Genomic DNA, 20,334 nt, shown 5'->3' with positions numbered 1-20,334 from the left:
TCCTTGGAAGTTACTGCTGTCATTTGGCAGCTGTTGACAAAGGGACCAATTTTCTCTGCAGGACATACCAAATCCAAGGTATATGGCTGCTGTCCAATAGAAATGCAAGTCACATATAGAATTTTAAATTTTCTAGAAGGCACATTAAAAATATCAAAAGAAACGGGTGAAATTAATTTAATATCATGTTTTCTTTAACCCAGTATATCCAATATGTTATCATACCAGCATTTAATCAATATTAAAAAATTATTGAGAGATTATACATTCTTTTCTTTGTGTTAAGTCTTCACAATTCAGTGTGTGTCTTAGAGCACATCTCAATTTGGACTAGCTACATTTCAAGTGCTCACTGGCCACTTGTGGCCAGTGGCTACTCTATTGATGAGTGTGAGTCAATTCCTATAGACTTAAACATTATAAATTATAGCAATTCTTGTTTGCTTTTTGGGGCTGTCTCTTGTTGGTTTGGTTTATGTGCCAATGTGTACTGGTTAATTAAGTACATTTAATAATGTGGAAAGATAAAGAAATTAGTTCCTCAGCCCACCTTTTAGTAGAGTGATAACATTGGCAAGCATGGGGCAGTGTTTGGAGAGGACCCTTGGCATGACCTTGAAGCTGACATTCTGACAACCAGGGAGGACACTCCTCTCTGGAGAGACTTGTCTGGGGGAGAGGCGGGCCTGCTCCTGGAGCACTTTGAGTTCATTAAATCCAGTTACTGAGGATGGACAATAGGTGAGAGGTGATGGTTAGAGGTGAGGGGATCAGAAAAGGGCTATGAGAACAGACCCTGAAACAAGAAGCAGAGCAAAGGACCCCCTAGAGTGGGCCCCCAGGACTCTTCTGTTCAAATGGGAGGAAAATATTATTCTGGGTCATTATTAAAAGTCATGTTAATTATGCTGTTCTAGGTAGTTAAAATTTTTTCAAAGGGTTGGCGTGATGGCTCACTGGATTATTTTCAAGTTGGCTTTGCTTCTTGTTCCATTCTAAAAGCAACTAAATTATTTAGCGTTAAGTTGCAAGAAAGCAGGAATAATTTTCCTTGGCAGAAAGACATTATTTGTGTAATCACTGGACACTCACTCAAACTCCCTGCCCCACTCTATTTTTCTTTACTCATCTTGGCAAAACCAGCTGGTAGGGGAATGGCACGAACATGGGGGTGTTTATTCTAAGTCCGTTTTCTCTCTTTCTTTGTCTTCCTTAAACTTGGAAGCAAAATATGTCTCATTTGAAGAACGACTTGGTTGCAGAAGTGACTACTGTTTCATTCAATGCTGGCATTATTTTTCTGCCACAGTCTCCTCCAGGCAGGCCGTGGGGGCTCAGGCTTCCTGAGTGTTATAGCCCTATATCCCTGCAAAGTCACCAGGAAGTAGGGCCAAAAGTGCGAGCGATGGGCAACTGGGGCCCAGGCGCTGTCCCTGGAAGAATAACAACTTTGCCTCCAGTGGGGAAAATTGCTAAACGTTATACTATATAGCTGAAATTGTTTTTCTTTTGCAGCTGAGCTTTTGAGAAACCCTTGAGAATTGCCCTGGGTTAGGTTGGATATTAATGAAATTAATTCTCTTCTATTTGTGAGAAAGTTGCTGGTGGGTCATGCTAATTGCTCCAGGCAGAAAGAACTCCTGGCTATGTTGGAGTTTGTAATAGAAGAATGATAGGTAAGGCAGCCAGAAGAGGAAGTGTGGAGGGCTGCTTTGTAGGAGTTTCATTGATTTAGCATCTGTAGGGAAGGCTTCTTTTTAAAAAAAAATTTTTTTTTTGATTAGCGAACAGGAGAACATTCAAAACTAAGACAGATAACAGCCAACTGGGAATGCTGTGCAGCCTGGAATAGCTTAGGCTGTTTCCCCAAACAGGAAACCACAAAATGTTAGAGATTAAGGTCACTGGATCATTGGGAAAAGAGCATAACTTTGTCTGCAAAGTATTATGATGGATTGTAAATGGGCCAAAATATAAGCATAAATCTTTCGTCTAAAAACGCAACAACAAAAATCCAGCCTTCTCACAAAAGCTCAGTTTGCTTTCCTGTTGTGCTGAGAGACCAAAGCCTCCTTCTGCGGCATCTCTGTAATTTTCCTACTAAGTAGGGGAGTTATCGGGGATTTAAAGAGAAATGCTTTGTGTTCTCTGTCAGCAACACGTGTGTTTCGGTTTGGATTTTTAAAAAGGTAAAGTTTAGACCAGAAAGTGGGCCTCATGTGATTAATTTTCAGTCTTATGCTTTAATACAGGCAACAATGAAAATATAACAAAATGCACATTTATATACATTTTTGCCCCAAACCCCTTCTTTCAAGTGTTCGCAGGCACCATCAAAAACACAGTTGTCTCTTTTCCCCTTTGAGTATCATCCCTTGCCCCCTGAATTTACTTGAAGTCAAAATCTGAGTTTAGAGGGTGTGGGATCTTCTTAGTTGAGTTGGCAGGTAAACTGGCGTGCAGCTATCTTTAGCTGACACAATTGGTTGCTATATATCTGCCTGGAAAATATTTATCCTTCAGAAGCTTATACTGTGTAAAATAAGGGTTAATCATCATCTGATTCTGTTCACTAGGTCTTTCCTAGAGGGAAGTTTTCTTGCTGAGAGGGTGAAATCCATGAAAAAACTACTGATTTATGTACATCCAGAACCTGAAAAGTTTATGGTTTTAAATGTTAAAATGATTTAGATTTTAGAAAGATTTAAGTGAAACTGACTTTTTTAAAGTCCTCTTTTTAAGGAAAACTTAGAGAACGAAAGAGTAAACTTGCTTTTCCTCTTTTGATTATTCACTATATTGAAAAGTTAAAAAAATATCTGGAGTATAGGGAGGACAGGGTCACATCTTTTCATGTCTATTCTCTTGGTGTCCAATCCTCAGGCTCACCACAAAGATTTACTGTTGAATAAACAGAAATTTCACATGAGCAGATTAAACAAACAAACACATTCCATATATAAGTGAACACGAACTCTTTTCTCCAGCTCAGACAAAAGGCCACTTCCTTTCCATTTCAGATGGAAGTGAAACTTAGCTGAAGAAAATGAAATGAATGAGTAGAGTTGGACTGAGACCTATTGATCTTTCTTTTCTACCCGTGACAGAGACATGGATACAGAGGAATATGTTTCTCTTCTAAGAAGAACGACAGCATAAGCATTGAATAAATGACAGCTGCCCTTGCACCTCTGTTGGAGGTGAGGGAAGGACACTCAGGATGGGGTAGGACTGTGTCTTAGGGAGATAACTATTGCACAGCCTGCACTCATCGTGGCCGAGTGGAAATATAGGCCTGGCGTGGTCAGATCTCTGAGTATTTAAATGACAGCATCTAATTGCAAAAACAATAACAACACCATGTGGACCTAGATGGATATATCTGCAAGCTAAATGCAGCCAATTGAAAACGTTTGCACACCACTATAGAAATTTATTTTTCAGATTATTCTTAATAAAGAGTAACAAAAACAATAATAAAACCTTGCTCTTCAGCTTATAGGATATTTTTATAACTAGTATCCCATGGAGTCCTCCCAAGAACTCTAGGATGTAGATATTCCACTTCACAGAGGAGAAAATTAAGGCTCAGAGTGAGTAGATGACAGCTCCAAGGCACTCAGTAGCACAGGCCTTGGGAGGCTGAGCCAAGGCTGGAGCTCAAGACTCCTGTCTGCAAGTGTCATACGACTTTTATAAGCCCCTGCCATTTGTTTTATGAAATTGATGACCTAGTGCAGTTACATTAGAACTCTTTCCATCCTAAGAGTTATTCTAGCTCTTACCTCCTAAATCACAATTGAAATCCACAGGTAACATCTCATTTGGAAATTGTGGAGCTATTTGAATAGCTATGTTGAATTATTCAAATGCAATAATAATAATAGCTAGTGTTAACTGAACACTTACTGTGTGCCTGGGACACAAAGAGCTTACGTGCATTATATTATGTAATTCTCCCATTGACCCTCTCTCATATATGTTTCTGTTCTATCCATTTTACAGATGAGGAAACTGACCTCTAGACAGGCTATGTAACTTAATCAAGATAATCCTGCTAGTAAGTGGCAGAGCTAGGTTCAAACCCAGCTACAGAGCCTGTGCTCTTAACTATAAACATGTATCCTTCATTCCAAAGAGTCATGCTTACATTTAAGTTTGCTCCTTGCATGTGTAATTACAAAGAATAAACCACCTGTTCAGTGTATTCTCTGGGCGGGGGGCAGTGGGGGGGGGGGCGGAATACACTGAGCAGTGTGGAAGAGGGGTTAGAAGCACACACTTTGGACTCAGGCAGATCTGAACTTGAATCTCTGTTACCAGCTGGCTCACCTCCCTGCATCTCTGCCCCTTTGTTCCTAAAATGGCATAAATAACACTTGCCTTCTGGGGTTGTTGTGAAATCATGGATGTAAAATGCTTAGCAGAGTGCCTGCAACATAATAAGAACAATGAGAGAGTTCTGCTATTCCAAAATGTCCTTTTAAAAGCTATACTCTTAACCATACTTTTCTAGCATTTAGGTATGGGGAAATTTCTTGGGATGCTTCAAAATTACAAGTTCCTTTTAAAGGGTAATTTATAGACTTATGGCTCTGAGTACCAAGAAAAGACTGCTGAGACACCATGCCCAATGTGTGTAAAATTAGTCATGAAAGGCATGTTATTTCATGCATTTGAGTAGAGTTCAGGTTTACCCTGGCTGCATTCCCTCCTACTGTCGGCCTTTGTCTAAAAGAGTGAGATTGACAACCAAGTATTTGACACAGAAAGACCATCTGCATATTTTGAAGGTTTATTCTAGAAGAAGTTCTTTGTTGAGTCAGTCTTCCAAGTCATTATCACGTTATCAACCTACTTGAAAAGGAGGACTATATTTACCTAACTCCCCCAATTTGTATCCAGTGCTGTGCTTAGAACCCTGTTATATTTTCTCATTAATTCTCACTACAGTGAGATGTAGGTCTTACATCTACATGTCCAGGAAAGGCAACCACAACTCATGGAGGTTAAACCACGTGTCCAAGAATTCCCAGTTACTGCGTGCTGGGGCATGTGAGGCACTGGTCCAATGGTGTATGAGTTTGGATTTCATACTTTTAGCAACAGCAGCAACTGTGGTTACTTGAAGCATGAAAAGAACTGGTCAGAAGACAGGATAGGTCACAGGATTCATGGACAAGCTGAAGAACTAGAGTGAGGAAAGATAGGGACCAGGGAAAACTCTGGGGATCCAGGTAGCAAAACTAATGGGCAGACTCATCGGGGAACCCTGTGTCATTCTGTCCACAATCCAAATTCTAGGGAGAGAGCATTTGAGTGCCCTGGCTTAGGTCACATGCTCACCCCTTGCATAGAGGAGGAAGAACACTGATCGCCAGCCTCCACTAGGGCTGTATCCATTGAGGGAATGGGAGTACAGTTACCAGGGGAAGGGGGAGTGGACCTGGGCCAAACAAAACGGCAATCACTCTACAGCGTTACAGAAAGCCTTTAAAGAGCGCAATTGCCTATACTCTACAAGTGTCCATACGTCTTATGGGGTGTCAGGCACTGTGCAAGGGCTGCAGTGGAGTGAGGGCTAAGAGAGCTCTGTTCTTCAGGAGCTGATGCTGTTCCCCAGCTGCTTAGTCAGGGCCAGTCCCTCTAACAGAAGTGAGGCATCTCTTGCCAGCTGAGTAATGTCCTTGCACACATCCCGGTCCATAGAGCCGAAGTGAGGAATGAGGAATGTCTCCAGAGTTGGACAAACAGATGAGATTGTTTCTGAAGCGGACATGTGAACTATGTCTCCTTCTCCACCAACTCTCTGTTTCCTAAGGCTTGGAGTAGCACTTAAACATGTAGCTGTGGGGAGTCAGTAAATGCTTGTTGTTTGCAGGAATTTAGCTCCTTTCTTAAGGCGTTTTTTTTGTTTGTGTTTTGATTTTCTTTCTTTCTTTATTTTTTTTTTAACATCTTTATTGGAGTATAATTGCTTTACAATGGTGTGTTAGTTTCTGCTTTATAACAAAGTGAATCAGTTATACATATACATATATCCCCATATCTCTTCCCTCTTGCATCTCCCTCCCTCCCACCCTCCCTATCCCACCCCTCTAGGTGGTCACAAAGCACCAAGCTGATCTCCCTGTGCTATGCGGTTGCTTCCCACTAGCTATCTATTTTACGTTTAGTAGTGTATATATGTGCATGCCACTCTCTCACTTTGTCACAGCTTACCCTTCCCCCTCCCCATATCCTCAAGTCCATTCTCTAGTAGGTCTGTGTCTTTATTCCCATCTTGCCACTAGGTTCTTCATGACCTTTTTTTTTTTTTCCTTAGATTCCATATATATGTGTTAACATACTGTATTTGTTTTTCTCTTTCTGACTTACTTCACTCTGTATGACAGACTCTAACTCCATCCACCTCACTACAAATAACTCAATTTCGTTTCTTTTTATGGCTGAGTAATATTCCATTGTATATATGTGCCACATCTTCTTTATCCATTCATCCGAGGATGGACACTTAGGTTGCTTCCATGTCCTGGCTATTGTAAATAGAGCTGCAATGAACATTTTGGTACATGACTCTTTTTGAATTATGGTTTTCTCAGGGTATATGCCCAGTAGTGGGATTGCTGGGTCGTATGGTAGTTCTATTTTTAGTTTTTTAAGGAACCTCGTGTGGGATCTAGGATGCATTCTGACACCTCCCTGTGTCACGATTTCCTTTACAGTAAAGTGGAGGTGGGCCTTGTAATACTTCTCATCCCCACCCTGTGAAGCTGGATGTGAATAAAGCCATGTGTACATGAAAACACTTTGAAAAGTAAAGAACATTAAAAAAATGATTTTCTCATCTCTTCCTTTTGGAAAAAAAAAAGAGAGAGAGAGAGATGCTCGTAATCCAAATCACCTAGTGCCATCTCTTGTAAATGCTTGAATTCTGGAATGAGTTTTTAAGATCATCTGTGATTGAACTAAAGTTATGCTGTTTACCTAGTTGTCATGAAAAAAAACTGAGAGCTGGTAATACTTGAGTTAGCACAAATTATTCCCGAATAAAGACCCATCATTTGCCAAATTGAGGTGTCCAACCTCTTAGTGTTATTGTTCTTTTTATTATTTTTTCGTTATGGAAGCATCCCAACATGCCCAAAAAACTTAGAAAATAGCCAAGTTAAAACAAATCGCCCATATTTTGACTACCTTAACTGCTAGTATTTTGATGTATTCTTTTCCCAAGTTTGAAGCATCCTTTTAAAATATAGTAATTATAGAGCATGAACAGTGGGATCATAGTTTTTCATTGATTTTTTTAATAAGTATTTTTCCATGTCTTCGCATCACCATCAATTTCAACAAACTAACCAGTCAGACCTCTAAGTAGTAAAAGAAAAGAAAATTCTCTAAAAGGAGTGCCTCTGCTCTTTAACTGAGGCCTCGCAGCTGACCAGAAAGGAAAGTGAGGACACTGGTTGTTCAGGGGTGCTGCCTGGTGTGTCCCTGGGAACCTACTACAACCAGCGCTTTCCCTGCCCCTCGTTTTGTTAGAGTCACTCCTGACAAGGGAAGCGTAGCTAAAAGCTGCATTCACTTCTGTCTCCACCTCTCTGTCTTTACACCCTGTTGCTTAAAATATCAGCAAGCCTCAGGGGAAGGTTTGCCCCAGACTGTCCCAGTTTTAGCCTGCAAGCCCTGTATCCTGGGAAACTCCTCCGTCCAGGGCAAACCGGGACAGATCACCCCACCAGGAAGAAGTGGGCGAATGTGTGCAGATCCTTCGTAAGTGGCCAACCCGTTGCGGTTTAAGCCTTGTCCTGGAACTTCTCTGTTTCTCAGGATGTGGGTGGCCAACACGTGCCCTCCAGCTTCAGGACCACCCAGCCCTGTGCTACACCCACCTGGCTTCTCAGCTCACTGTCACCGGATCCTGGGATATCTCACCCACTCACCCAGCCCTGGAGGCACCCAACTGGGATATTCCTGTGGGGGCTGAAGAGAGTGAATGTGACATTTAGATAAAAATAGAAGCTCTGGAATTCTTATATTTAAGGCAGCCTTAAATGCCAGGTCTGAAATCACTTCGCTTGATCATTAATCTGATTTCTTTTTTTGTTGCATTTGACTTATGTGCCCTTTAGTAGTTAAAATTGTTTTCCTTGCTTTGCAAAGGAAGGATTTCCATTTGCCCCCAAAAGTAGGCTTTCTGCACATCACATGTGCAAAATTATGCAGTCCAGCCCTTCGCTGCCTCATTCTGGAGTGTTAGTATTCTTGTTTATGATGTCTTGAGAAACAAGGGAAATGGCTCAGGCAGGGGTGGGCTTCGTTTCAATTCATTTCAACAAACGTGTACCCTAATGCTGTACATATCAGCCTGTTTTTGCTGTAACCTGTGGATTTTGCTATCATCCCTCAAAGATGAAAATTCAAATCAGTTTCAAAATATCCTGATGATAGTAAGGTGACAATATCCTGATGACACTCAGAAAGATGCAAGCTTCATAGAGTAGCCACGAAGAAGAAAGATGGCTACGTACACTTGTGTGTGTGCTGGTTAATCAGCATCTTTTCACTGAATTCTAGAAGAATTACTTTATAGATGATTATCTTCGTTAATCAGCTATAATCAGGCCTTCCTAGAATGGTGAAGTATTTAAGCCTTGTTTCCTGGTACAGATCATGTGTAATTGTTTCCATACTGTTGGCAAAACAGCTGTAGGAGTTTTGCATGGGCCATAAGTACTCAAGGTCTTTGAGGCAATTTCTTTTTATAAACAATGCAAATTTTTATTGCTATAGTTGAGTTTTTTAAAGAGGCTTTAAATCCGTCAGGATTTTCTGTAAGGGGGTGGTTCTTCATAGGAGAGTGGAGGTGGTGATGATGACTGAGTAACATGAAAGACCCTGTGTTCCTATAGGTGAGGCCCAGGGCTCTTTCATCTTAGGCTGAATCCTGGCCCACTGCTGCTTGAGGATTTGGAGTGTGTAAAAGTCCTGGGCTTTTTAATTATGTATAAGCCTTTTAAGAAGCCTGTACCAGGAGGGCAGAGATGGAAACATGCAGTGAAACATTTTATATCCAGTTTGAGGATTCAACCGAAGGTCTTCACTTGAGTCAAACCAGAGCTTCCAAGTAGATCAAAGGTAGCATGGAGTTGAAGAAAATCTCTTTGTTGGTGGTGGAGTGACAATACCTTATGAGAATCAACAAGTGTAAAAAATAGCCTAAGGGGAGTAGAAAACAAAGGGGAAAATTACTCAGATTTCCACCACCAAAATTAATCAACTCTATTCGTTTTTTTTAAAGTTTCATTCCATATATGTAAATCAGTATGTCAATTTTATATATCATAATTGGGATATATATTTGGCATTCAGCTTTCATACTTAACATTCTGTGATAAGCATTTTCCACATTGCTTCGTGGTTTAGTCCAACAGTTTATTTACTTATTTATTTTTACCAGGAAAAAAAATTTTTTTTATTTACAGAGAATAAATGAACCACAACTATTTTGTGAGAAAGCTGATGATGAACAAGTTTTTTTTAAATCAGAATTCTTCTTCTGGCATTATCGTCCACTGAGTTTGCACTTACACTATAAACAGATATAAGATGGACATAGTATATGAGGCAATAATTTTCAGACTTTATCAACAGGCAATAAAGAGCACAGATCCAAAGAACAGGGAAATAAAGGCAGTGAGCCCCATAATGTGCACTTCTGGAATGAAAAATGGGATGAGGAACACAAGCTTAAGATAGCCATCTCCCTGAGTTCAGGAGAAAGAGGCTGGACTTAAGGAGAATGAGGTGACAACTTTGTAGTCCAACAGTTTAAATGGCTTTGCAGTATCCCATAGAATTTCTGTACCGTGGTTATTTAACCACTCACTAATATGGAACTTTTAGACTGTGTTCAAATTTGTCATTATAAAGTTTCAGTGAATATTGTTAAATAATTTTGTTTTTATTTCTTTGGGCTTATTTTCATAGAGTTTATTCCACAAACTGGGATTACTGGGACAAAGTGTCAACATGATAAAGTCTTTGCATTAAAAAGTGACGGTTGCTTTCCTGAAGAGTAATGCCATTCACACTGTCCCCTGTAGCTTCGCAACTTCAGCAGCATTGCATATTATCTGAATATCTTGAAAGCTGTTTGGGAAGAAAAGACAAGAGTTGCCTCAGAGTTTCTCGTACAGTACCCATCAACTTGGCTAAAAAAAAAATGTATCATAGGCATTTTGAAGGACATTCCTCAGTTTTGACAAGTGGCTATCATATTTAAGAAAGGACGTCTTTGGAAGTGGCATAGCAGACATGGTTGCCTCCAACAAATAACAAATTTGAGGCACCTGCATCTATCTGTCTGCCTCAGAAAATTATAGTTGTCGCTGAAATGTAGGAGGGAAAAGCAACATGGATTAACAGCAGCCACGAGGGAATGCCCAGCTTGCCAGCTGCTACAGGGCCTGAAAAGTGAAGATAATCAAATGCAGGCTTCGTGACAATCCTAGTGTGTACCATTCCTTAGTTCCACCGAACTGTAACCACAGTCTTCTTCCTTAACATAGCCATACATCCAAGTAAAACCTATATTGCTGGGTAATACAGCACAAATGCTTTTGCAACAAGAGAGATGTATGCAGATTCCTATGAAGAATCAAACTTTTGGAAGAATGCAGTGGTTGAGACAAGGCTTGAGTTTATTTCAGGTTGTTGGTATATGTAGCCAACTGGAAGAAAGTGACCCTACGGAGTTCCTGGGTTGGCGTCTCTGAGCAGCGCCCCAGAGCCGCTAACATTCCCTTTTCTCTCTTGTGTGCACTATCTGTACCTAGATACATTGACTGGCTTCCCCTGCTGAATCCTGCATTTGCCCACGGCTCAATTTCGTTTCAGGTTCTAATCTACAACGGCCAACTGGACATCATCGTGGCCGCTCCCCTGACAGAGCGCTCCTTGATGGCCATGAACTGGAAAGGATCCCAGGATTATAAGAAGGCAGAAAGAAAAGTTTGGAAGGTCCTTAAATCTGATCCTGAAGTGGCTGGTTATGTACGGCAAGTGGATCGCTTCTATCAGGTATGAAAATGCTTCCCGGCACGCAGGTTGTAAGAATGGGATGATGAGATTGAAACGAAAGCCCGAATACCCATAAGACATGGTCAGCCTTAAGCAAAGTCATACAACAACCAAAAGGTGTCTTCTGTTGCCTTCCTTTCCACAGGGAAAGGTGGTCTGAGTTCATATTAAAGTACAAATACTCAATGTTTAAGACAAAAGTTGACAGACACAAGTGTAGGTATGATTTAAGAGATAAGGTGACAATTAAAAAGATTAAAAAAAGATAATACTCAACCCCAAAAGGTGAATCATTAATGAGAGAATTAGTCTATTTTGGGAACAAAAGAGAGCGTGAACAAATTACATGAGGAAGGTTCAATGTAATCTCCTCTGGCAAACCTATGATCACATTCACGTATTACACATGGAGCCCGAGGACAAAATCTATCTGATGCCCTAGTGTGACCTCTCCTTTAGGGGTCAGATGTTACTCTGGCCAAGCCTGTCCACTGCTCCTCCAGTTTGCAGGTCTCAGCTCCTGGAAGATGAATAGGTCTTCCTTAAATGCTTACACGATGATTACACTGTTTACCTCCAGAAAGTTTCTGGAGAAATTAAGAAAGCCCCTTAGTTTTGCTTAGTCTCAAGAGGAGAAATTTATTCTTCTAGACTTGATTTTATTTTTATGTGAGGCAACACTGGGACCTCAATTCTGTACCTCCAAGTATTTGGAAGAATAGCTTTCTAATGCTTGAGTTTTCCTTTAGGCAAATCCATGCTCCAAACAGAAATTAATCATAGGAATACTACTTTAAAAGTACTTTGCTTTGGGATTGTAAATGAGAGATCACAAAGTATTTTATCAGGGGTCACTGGGTTATCACCTGAATTACTCATTTATGTTTAAAAAAATGATAGATCCAGCAGAAATTACGGGTATTCTAATGTGAAAAGGTACCCTTCCTACCCTACCCCGGTCATTCTAACCATTAAATAACATGAAATTTAACAGAAATTTAAATATTACACAAAATGTTAACTACCTTGGACAACGGAAACAGTTGAGAGACATATTTCTGGGCTCAAGTGAAGGTTAACTTGGAAAAGTTATAACATTACAGTTTCTAAATCGAGATAAATTATACCAAAGAATTAACTACTGGTGGAATGGCAAACTAAATGACTCGGAACAGGAACAGTTCTGGCAGTATATATATGAAGTCTGAAAATGGGACAGGGAAGGACAGAAAGAAGTGTCTGTTTACATGCAGAGAGATCTCAAGAGAGGATGGAAAGTGCCTTGTCAGCCCCATCTGCTTTTGTAAATTTGAGCGATCTTGAATCTGGTATTGAGTTGGGGACCACAATAAATAGTTAACTCTGAAGACAGGTTCCAAAATATTGAAATTCCTGGACAAGTGGAGGCTCTTGAGTGCAGAAAATAATCTGGACTTAATTTTGTTGTTTGTCTCTTTTTAAGTAACACAAGTTATATAGCAATTCAAATATTTTTTAAAAAGAGAAAAAGAAAAAAATTAAACAATTTCAACATCTGAAATTACATTTTAATTGATTCATATGTGCACAGGTACAGGTTTTTGCATAATTTTAACAGTGTAATATAAGGTTGATTCTACTTTGTTACTTAAAAAAAAACTTCCTGAGTTATAACATAATATGGAAAAGTGAACAAGTCACAAATATACAGGTAAATGAATTTTCACAAAGTGAACATACCCCTGTAACTGTTACCTAAATAAAGAAATAGAATAGAACCAGTGCCCCTCCCCCCCCACCCCATAGTCACTACTCCCCTCCTCCCCAAGGTAACCACCGTCCTGACTTCTAATAGCCTAGATTACTTTTGCAAGTTTTTGAATTTTTATAAATGGACATATTCAGTATGTACTCTTTCCTGTGTGGTATGTTTGCTCAGCTTTGTGTTCATGAGATTTATTTATTCTCTTTTTATATGGTAATTTGGTACTTTTTTCTGATATGCTTAGAAATTTTCAGTTGAATGTCAGACATTGAACAGGTAAAATTATGGAGATAGTTTGAGTTTTTGGCTGATGATATTTACCTTCAAAGAGATTTTGCTTTGCTTCTGTCAGGCAATTAGAATAGAGGCAAGCACCTTTATCGAGTCTGGAATTGAGTGATTTTAAATCTGTACTTTAGCTGGCCTATTTCCGTGGCCCTAAGTTGACGTTTGTGGCATTAACCAGGGCCTCTACCGTTTGGCAGAGCATGAACGTCAGTATTTGTCTCCCAAAGCTCCATTCAAGTTTCCAGTCTCTTAACTACCACTTTATGCTTGGTTTTGTAACCTCTTGGCCGCTGAATCAACTATTGCTTTGATGTGGACAGGGCCAGAGAATGCCAGACTCAGCTTGTTGCCCTCTCCTTCAGTTTGCAAGCCTGGCCCTTTGTAGTGGGCAGAATAATGGGCCCCCAAAGAGACCTTCCCCCTAATCTCTGGAACCTGTCAATATGTTGTATCATATGGAAAGAAGGAATTAAGGCTACATATGGAAATAAGGTTGTTAATCATCTGACCTAGAGATGGGGAAATTATTCTGGATTATCCAGATGGGCCAGTATAATCACAAAGATCCTTATGATTGAATGAGGGAAGCAAGTGAGTCAGAGTCAGAAAGGGTTTCAAAGATGCAGTGTTGCTGGCTTTGAAGATAGAGGAAGGACCATGAGCTAAGGAATGCAGGCAGCCTCTAGAAACTAGAAATCACAGAGAAACAGATTCTCCCCTAGAGCCTCCAGAAGGAATGGAACCTTGCCAACATCTTAGTTAGCTTAGCCAACATCTTTAGTCCAGTGGGACCATTTCTGACTTCTGACCTCCAGAATTATAAAATAAGAAATTATTGTTGTTTTAAGGCACTTAAATTTGTGGTGGTTTGTTACAGCAACAATAGGAAACTAATACACCCCTTATATCCTGGCTGCCTTGGGTGATCCTCAGGATTTTCAAGTGGGTGTGTTCTGTATTTTGTCCAGCTTTTCTAGTTTTTCTTAGTAGGAGGATTGAGAGCAACAAGTGTCTCTGCCAGTACAGGATGTGGCACTTGCTGTTTTGTTCTTTTAACATTATATCATACATATTTTCAAAGTTACAGTATAGATTCTTAACTTATTTTTAAGTAATACTCCATTGAATTGATAAAATTAATTTTCTTAATTACCCTCTTATTGGCCACGTAAGGTTGTTTCCTTTTGTTGCTGTTATTATTATTATTAATTATAAGCTAATTTTCCAACTAATATCATGTGTGTCAGTAGTCCTACTGATCTACATAAACTATGTAAATAAATCAGGCAAAAGACAGATTATGATTTTTTGTGTGCAAAATAAATGAAAGAGAAGAGGCAAATAAAAGATCAGAGTTATAAGGGATGGGCTCATCTACCTATATTTAAGTTCAATAATGATAAAGATAGCTTTCATTTGTTGAACACTAAATATGTGCCAGCTGTTGTGATAGGTACTTCATGGATATTATCAGAGCAACCTCTGAAAATTATATAATATAATTTCCATTTTACTTACATATGAGGAAACAGACTCTGAGAAGGTAAACAGTTAATCTAGAATCATCCAATGACAGCATTGGGATTCAAACTTTATTCAGTTTGTTCCCAGAGCCTGTGTGCCTATGTCTTTCAGATTGCCCCTGATATTTAATTGCCAGTAAGGTGGAGAATGTTAACTAAATAGAAGAGAAGAGAAACACTCAGGAAAAAAACTTATTTAATCTTTTCACATGTTTGAAAGACATTTGTTATGCGTTCCTTAGGGGCAGTATAAAAAAAAGATATTTATCAGTACTCATGAGGTTCTAAACTTACCTCCCATGATTAGAATACAGTAATACTTTGCCTGTGGCTAGAAATGAAGAAATATTAGTTTAATAATGAAATGCCCACATTCTTTTATTTCTGACTGCATCCTCCCATTCACTGACTGGATGGTCAGACTGAATATGGTAATAAAGTCTATTCTATCCAGGAGATTTTACTCAAAGGAGGGAAAAAATAAAGGCAGAAAATAAGCAAATATAGATATTCACAAATCAGATAATGCCAGAAAATAAAACTGGGTGATGTGAAAGAGCTGGTACAGGGACTACTTTGGATGGTGGATCCCAGAAGCCTCCCTGAAGAGGTGAGACAGTAGGACATGAAGCAGCCTCCATGTGCAGATGTGGGCCAGCGTTTCCATGCAGAGAATGTCTAAATGTGCCAAGGGGCAGAAATAAGCCGGATGTGTCTGAGGAAAGGAAGGAGGGCCAGTGGATCTGAGGGAGGAATAGGGAAAGAGAGGAAGCAAAGATGGAGGATTGGCTGTGGCCACATCATACGGAACCTGGTGGGTCAGGGTAGAGTTTGTACTCAGAAAGTTAATCACATCCCATAGACAGAGCTCTAAACTTCTTGCTCTGGTTTGAGATCCCTTCCAGTACAAATTCTTAGGATATTCATGCTATCCTCTTTGGTATCATGACCCTCTACACACACACTCTTAAATGAGTTCTTTTCTCCCACAAGGAAAAATTTGCTTGTAGACATCTTTCTGTTGGGGAGATTTTTTTTACCTCAACTACTGACTAGTTTAGGAATGATCATTGTTACTGAATAAAACTGTATACAGTATTAGGTTGTATGGATATGTGTGTTTGTGTATGTGTGTTGTACATGCGTATACCTATAACATATGTAGAGACTATGTAACAGAGTGGTTAGAGACCACTATAGAGTGGCCTCTAATACTATAATAGACTATTATAGTGGTCTCAATACTATAATAGGGTATTATAGTGGTCTCAATACTATAATAGAGTGTTCCAATGGCCTCAATACTATGATAGAGTGTTCCAGTGGCCTCTAATACTATAATAGAGTGTTCCAGTGGCCTCCAATACTATAATAGAGTGTTCCAGTGGCCTCCAATACTATAATAGAGTGTTCCAGTGGCCTCCAATACTATAATAGAGTGTTCCAGTGGCCTCCAATACTATAATAGAGTGTTCCAGTGGCCTCCAATACTATAATAGAGTGTTCCAGTGGCCTCCAATACTATAATAGAGTGTTCCAGTGTCCTCAATACTATAATAGAGTATTTGAGTCAGGAAGACCATGGTTTGCCTCCTTAATCTTCTGCTTAATAGCTATGTGACCTTGGGCAAGTTTTTCACCTCTCTATACCATGACTTCATCTCCTATAAAATAGGGGTAGTAATAATATCTACCTGTTATGGACTGAACTGTGTCTCCTTAACTTAGGATGTTGAAGACCTAACTTAGGATGTGTCTGTATTTGGAGATATGGCCTCTAAGGAGGTAATTAAGGTTAAATGAGGTCATAAGGGCAGGGCCCTGATTCTGTGGGATTACGAAGAGACCGCAGAGAGATCGCTTGCCCTCACTCTGTCTCTGCCACGTGAGGACACAGCAAGAAGGCAGCCATCTGCAAGCCAGGAAGAGAGCTCTCATCAGAAACCCAGTCAGCTAGCACCTTGATCTTGGACTTCCCAGATGCCAAAACTGTGAGAAATTTCTGTTGTTTAAGCCACTCAGTCTATCGTATCCTCATAGGATTATTGAGGGGATTCAATAAGCTAATTAGCCTAGAGCAGTCCCTGACTCATAGGAAACATTTGCTGCTATTATTGTTACCGTGGATCACTTATAAGAATATACACAGAAAAAAGGAAAATTATATATGGTAAAAGTCAAGATCAGGGAAAATATTTGATTTTCCCTTAGAGGAAAGTTGGAATATTAGTACTCAGGCCATTAAGGGCAAACACGCATGCCGAGCTGCCAGGGAGCAATGGGCACGTCCTTAACCCCCTGTCCGCTGCACTGCTTTATGATGAGAATCCCACCAGGCACATTCAGCACGTCCTCCAGATCCTTTGATGGCTGCCTCAGCCACCTGTTATTCTCTGTCCCCTGGCCCTTCCTTGTGAAACGCTCCAGTGCCTGGCCTCACACGTGTCCTGCTCGGTGCTGTGCACGGAATACCCAGCTTGGGAGGCGAGATCGGGGCCGCAGGGCAGCCTGGGCCGTAGAGGTGGGAAAAGGGATTGACCACCACTCAGAAACTTGTGGCAAATATCACACTGAGCCCGCTGACTCTTCTGGTGAATGCAAAACACATTGAGAGATGAAATGGCACTCCTCCGGCTGCCAAAAACCGGCTAACAAAAGAAGCGAGGCCCACATATGTTTGTGATAGAAGTGTTTTACCACACAGCGGCGAGGGATCTGCAGTTTATGTAGGTGATTTTACAATGCTGGCAGCGCTCCTTCCCCTAATGCCTCAGCATAGGATTGGGGGTGGTGTGTGGAGATTGGGGGGAGGGGCAGGGATGAAGGAGGGAAAGGAGCTCTGGTGTTCACAAAGGCATTCTCTGTGGATTAAGGATACTGTTCAGATGTCAGGCATCTGATAATGAAAGAAACGGGCCTCAACCATGGGCTTGGCTTTTTAGCATTTGACACACAAAACAGAAGCATGTGTATGTGTCTGCCAAAAAAGAAAACTCACTCTCTGCCAAACTCCACAGCTCTTAATTTAAAAATCGAAACCAACGTAGACTTGTCTCCGGATGGTTCCCTAAAATGTCCACTTAAAGGAATGACAGCTCTCGCAGGGGAGTGTCAAGGTACCGAGATGAGGAGCAGTTTCTCCATCAAGGGAGGCCCAGGAAAACCAACCAGCTCCATCCAGCCTTCGGAGATCAGATGAAGAATGAGTGCTATTTGTTGCCCCTTGTTGGTCTGGCCTCCACAATCTGTGCCATTCTAAGACTTGGATCCTCCCTTGTTATATCATCTGGGAAGTCACAGGCTTTTCTGAGCCTCTGTTTGTTCATCTGTAAAATACAAGGTTTGAACTGAGTTATCTCTAAGATATCTTCAAAGAAAGATCTGAAGTATATTTTTCATTAATGTCCGGAGGGGCTCAGTTTGCAAGCAATGTAGAATATATAGTTGCCTTCAGAGTGGGATGTGTGTCTTTGTACGACTCAGAAGTGTTGCAGTCTAGATCAAAGGTCTAATCCTCTCTCTCCCCCTAGCTGGTGACAACCCATGTCCATCACTGTCAAGGCCACCCTGCTGCTCCTTTTTGGGTCTTTCTCTGCCTTTCTCCAAATGTCACAGTTGCTGTTCATGATCTGTTTTGATGTTGCCACTGCTTTTGAAATGCAGGACATTTTGTTCTTACATCACTGAATTGTCGTTTCAACTCCAAAGACTTTTTGATGCCATGTTTAATATAAAATTTAATCAGAATATAAAATTTTAATCAGAATAATAACACTGATAAATTTCTTTAAAATCATCTTTCTAGAAAAAAAACTTCATGAAACTAAATTTTATGAAAAAAGCATTTTTTTCTATCTTTATTTCAATGAAAATATTCTTACGGAGATTAATTATTTTCCATGTAAACATTAAAAGGAAGACTTGAGTCCCTGGTCAATTTTCATTTCTATGCAGTCATACTGGGTGTAGCTTCTTCTACCATGAGTTTTGCATTGTTTCCAACAACTCTCTTTTCCTTATTGCAATTTGAGTCATCATTAATTTTATTTTATGTTTCCATTATCAATATCAGCTTAGGTTATTCAATAATTACAGGATGGATTATCTCCATCCTCTAGGTAGCATTTTCCAGTTGAAACAAATTTTAGATCTCATTTTCCAGGTGGGGAAACTGAAGCCCAGAGGTTAAGTGACTGTTCCAAAGTCTCCTACCCATTTCATGTCTGAGCTGAAATTAGATTCTAGACCCCCTGGCTTCCAGCCCAGAGGTTTTCTGCTTCACAAGGGCACTCACCTCTGGAATGATGGATTGGCAGTAGTAAACTAGTACAGTTAAAATTGGAGCCTGCATACACATCTGCCATAATTAAAGCAGGCCTGAGAAATAATGTATTTTACTTCCAGTGTTAGCTCTTCAGTTACATGCATGTGACCTTCTATAGACAGACAGAGTATCGGGATTTTTAAAAAGGTGCTAGAGCTCAGTAGGTGGTGAGGCAAGGTTCATCCAGTGTTAAGAAAGGTTATAGCTTTACCTGGGAATTTCTGATGTTAGTAAAAGAACAGATGCTGAAATTGGCTAAAATGAACAGTGGAAACATGGTGGGCAGAGCCTCAGAATGAGAGCGTACAGGGCAGGGTACAGGCAGAGCACGCAGTCTGGTTTCTAATCTGGAGCCTAAAGGGTGAAAGCTGGGAGGGAAACTGGAAAGAGATCATGGGACCTTGATGGTAGGCAAAGGGGTGAGTGTTCCGTTGTTTAAGTAGTGGCGGGCCACTGAAGGGTTTTTTTTTCCAATTTTTTTTATTGTGATAAAATATACATAACAAAATTTGCCATCTTAACCATTTTAAAGTATACAGTTGAGCGGTACTAATGCATTCATAATGTTGTGCACCATCCATCTCCACAGTTCTTTTCCTCTTGTAAAGCTGAAACTCTGTAACTAAACACCAGCTCCCCGTTCCCCCTTCCCTAGAGCCCGGCAACCACCGTTCTACCCCGTCTCTATGAATCTGACTACTCTAAGTATCTCATATAAGTGGAAGCATACAGTGTTTGTCGCCGTGGAAGATGTTTAAGCACATTTTCAAAGCTTTGGAAAGTTTAAAATGGCAGCAATAGGATGAATTCAGGGTAGAAAGAGGTCAGAGAAGGAGGATCCCCAGGAAATAGGGAGTCATGTTAGGAGCTGTATTGGAAGAAGGTTCTCCATCTACTTCCTGAGACCACCTTCTTGATACTTGATTCTGAGGTCCTGAAATAGAGGAGACAAGCTTTGTCATGTCTAAGCTGTGAGGACTGATCCCTGTTTGAGACATGGTGTTTCCTGTGTAGTTAAACCAGCTTGAAAGCTAAGTATCCACAGGGAGCGCCTGGCATGCTGGTGTCATCCTGGTGCCCTCCTCAGGCAGCCACAGTGAGTCCCCCAGCCCTCAAAAGCACAGGCCCTGAGCCATGACTTATGCTTTGACCTTGACCCAGGTTTGGCTTATGGAGTCCTCAGGACGGTGGTCTGCCACACTCTTCTCACGGGGCTTCTCCCTGAGTTTCCAACAGGAATCAGACCTTCTGTTAGGGGTTACATACATTGAAACCAAGAGAAGGAGCCCACTACCCTCAAAGCTTGACTGTTTTGGAGAGTCATGACCAATAGGAGGCGGTCTGGGGTAATGAGAGGAAAGTGGACTGTGGAG

General features: G+C 40.6%; 1 protein-coding gene across 6 annotated transcripts in view; it reads left to right on the top strand.

Annotated features, from left to right (window-relative positions):
* The window catches only part of CPVL (carboxypeptidase vitellogenic like), a 142,098-nt gene that overhangs the window by 74,273 nt on the left and 47,491 nt on the right, over positions 1 to 20,334 (top strand). For all 6 annotated transcript variants that reach the window (XM_082397991.1, XM_082397989.1, XM_082397990.1 and 3 more), the window contains exon 12: positions 10,900 to 11,082. In XM_082397991.1, coding sequence (XP_082254117.1) covers positions 10,900 to 11,082 — 183 coding nt within the window. The remainder of the gene's footprint in view (positions 1 to 10,899; positions 11,083 to 20,334) is intronic.

The sequence above is a fragment of the Balaenoptera borealis genome (assembly GCF_965194805.1).
Source record: "Balaenoptera borealis genome assembly, chromosome: 7".
In the NCBI taxonomy this organism is placed as follows: Eukaryota; Metazoa; Chordata; class Mammalia; order Artiodactyla; family Balaenopteridae; genus Balaenoptera; species Balaenoptera borealis.
This window is presented reverse-complemented; position numbering and strand designations above follow the sequence as displayed.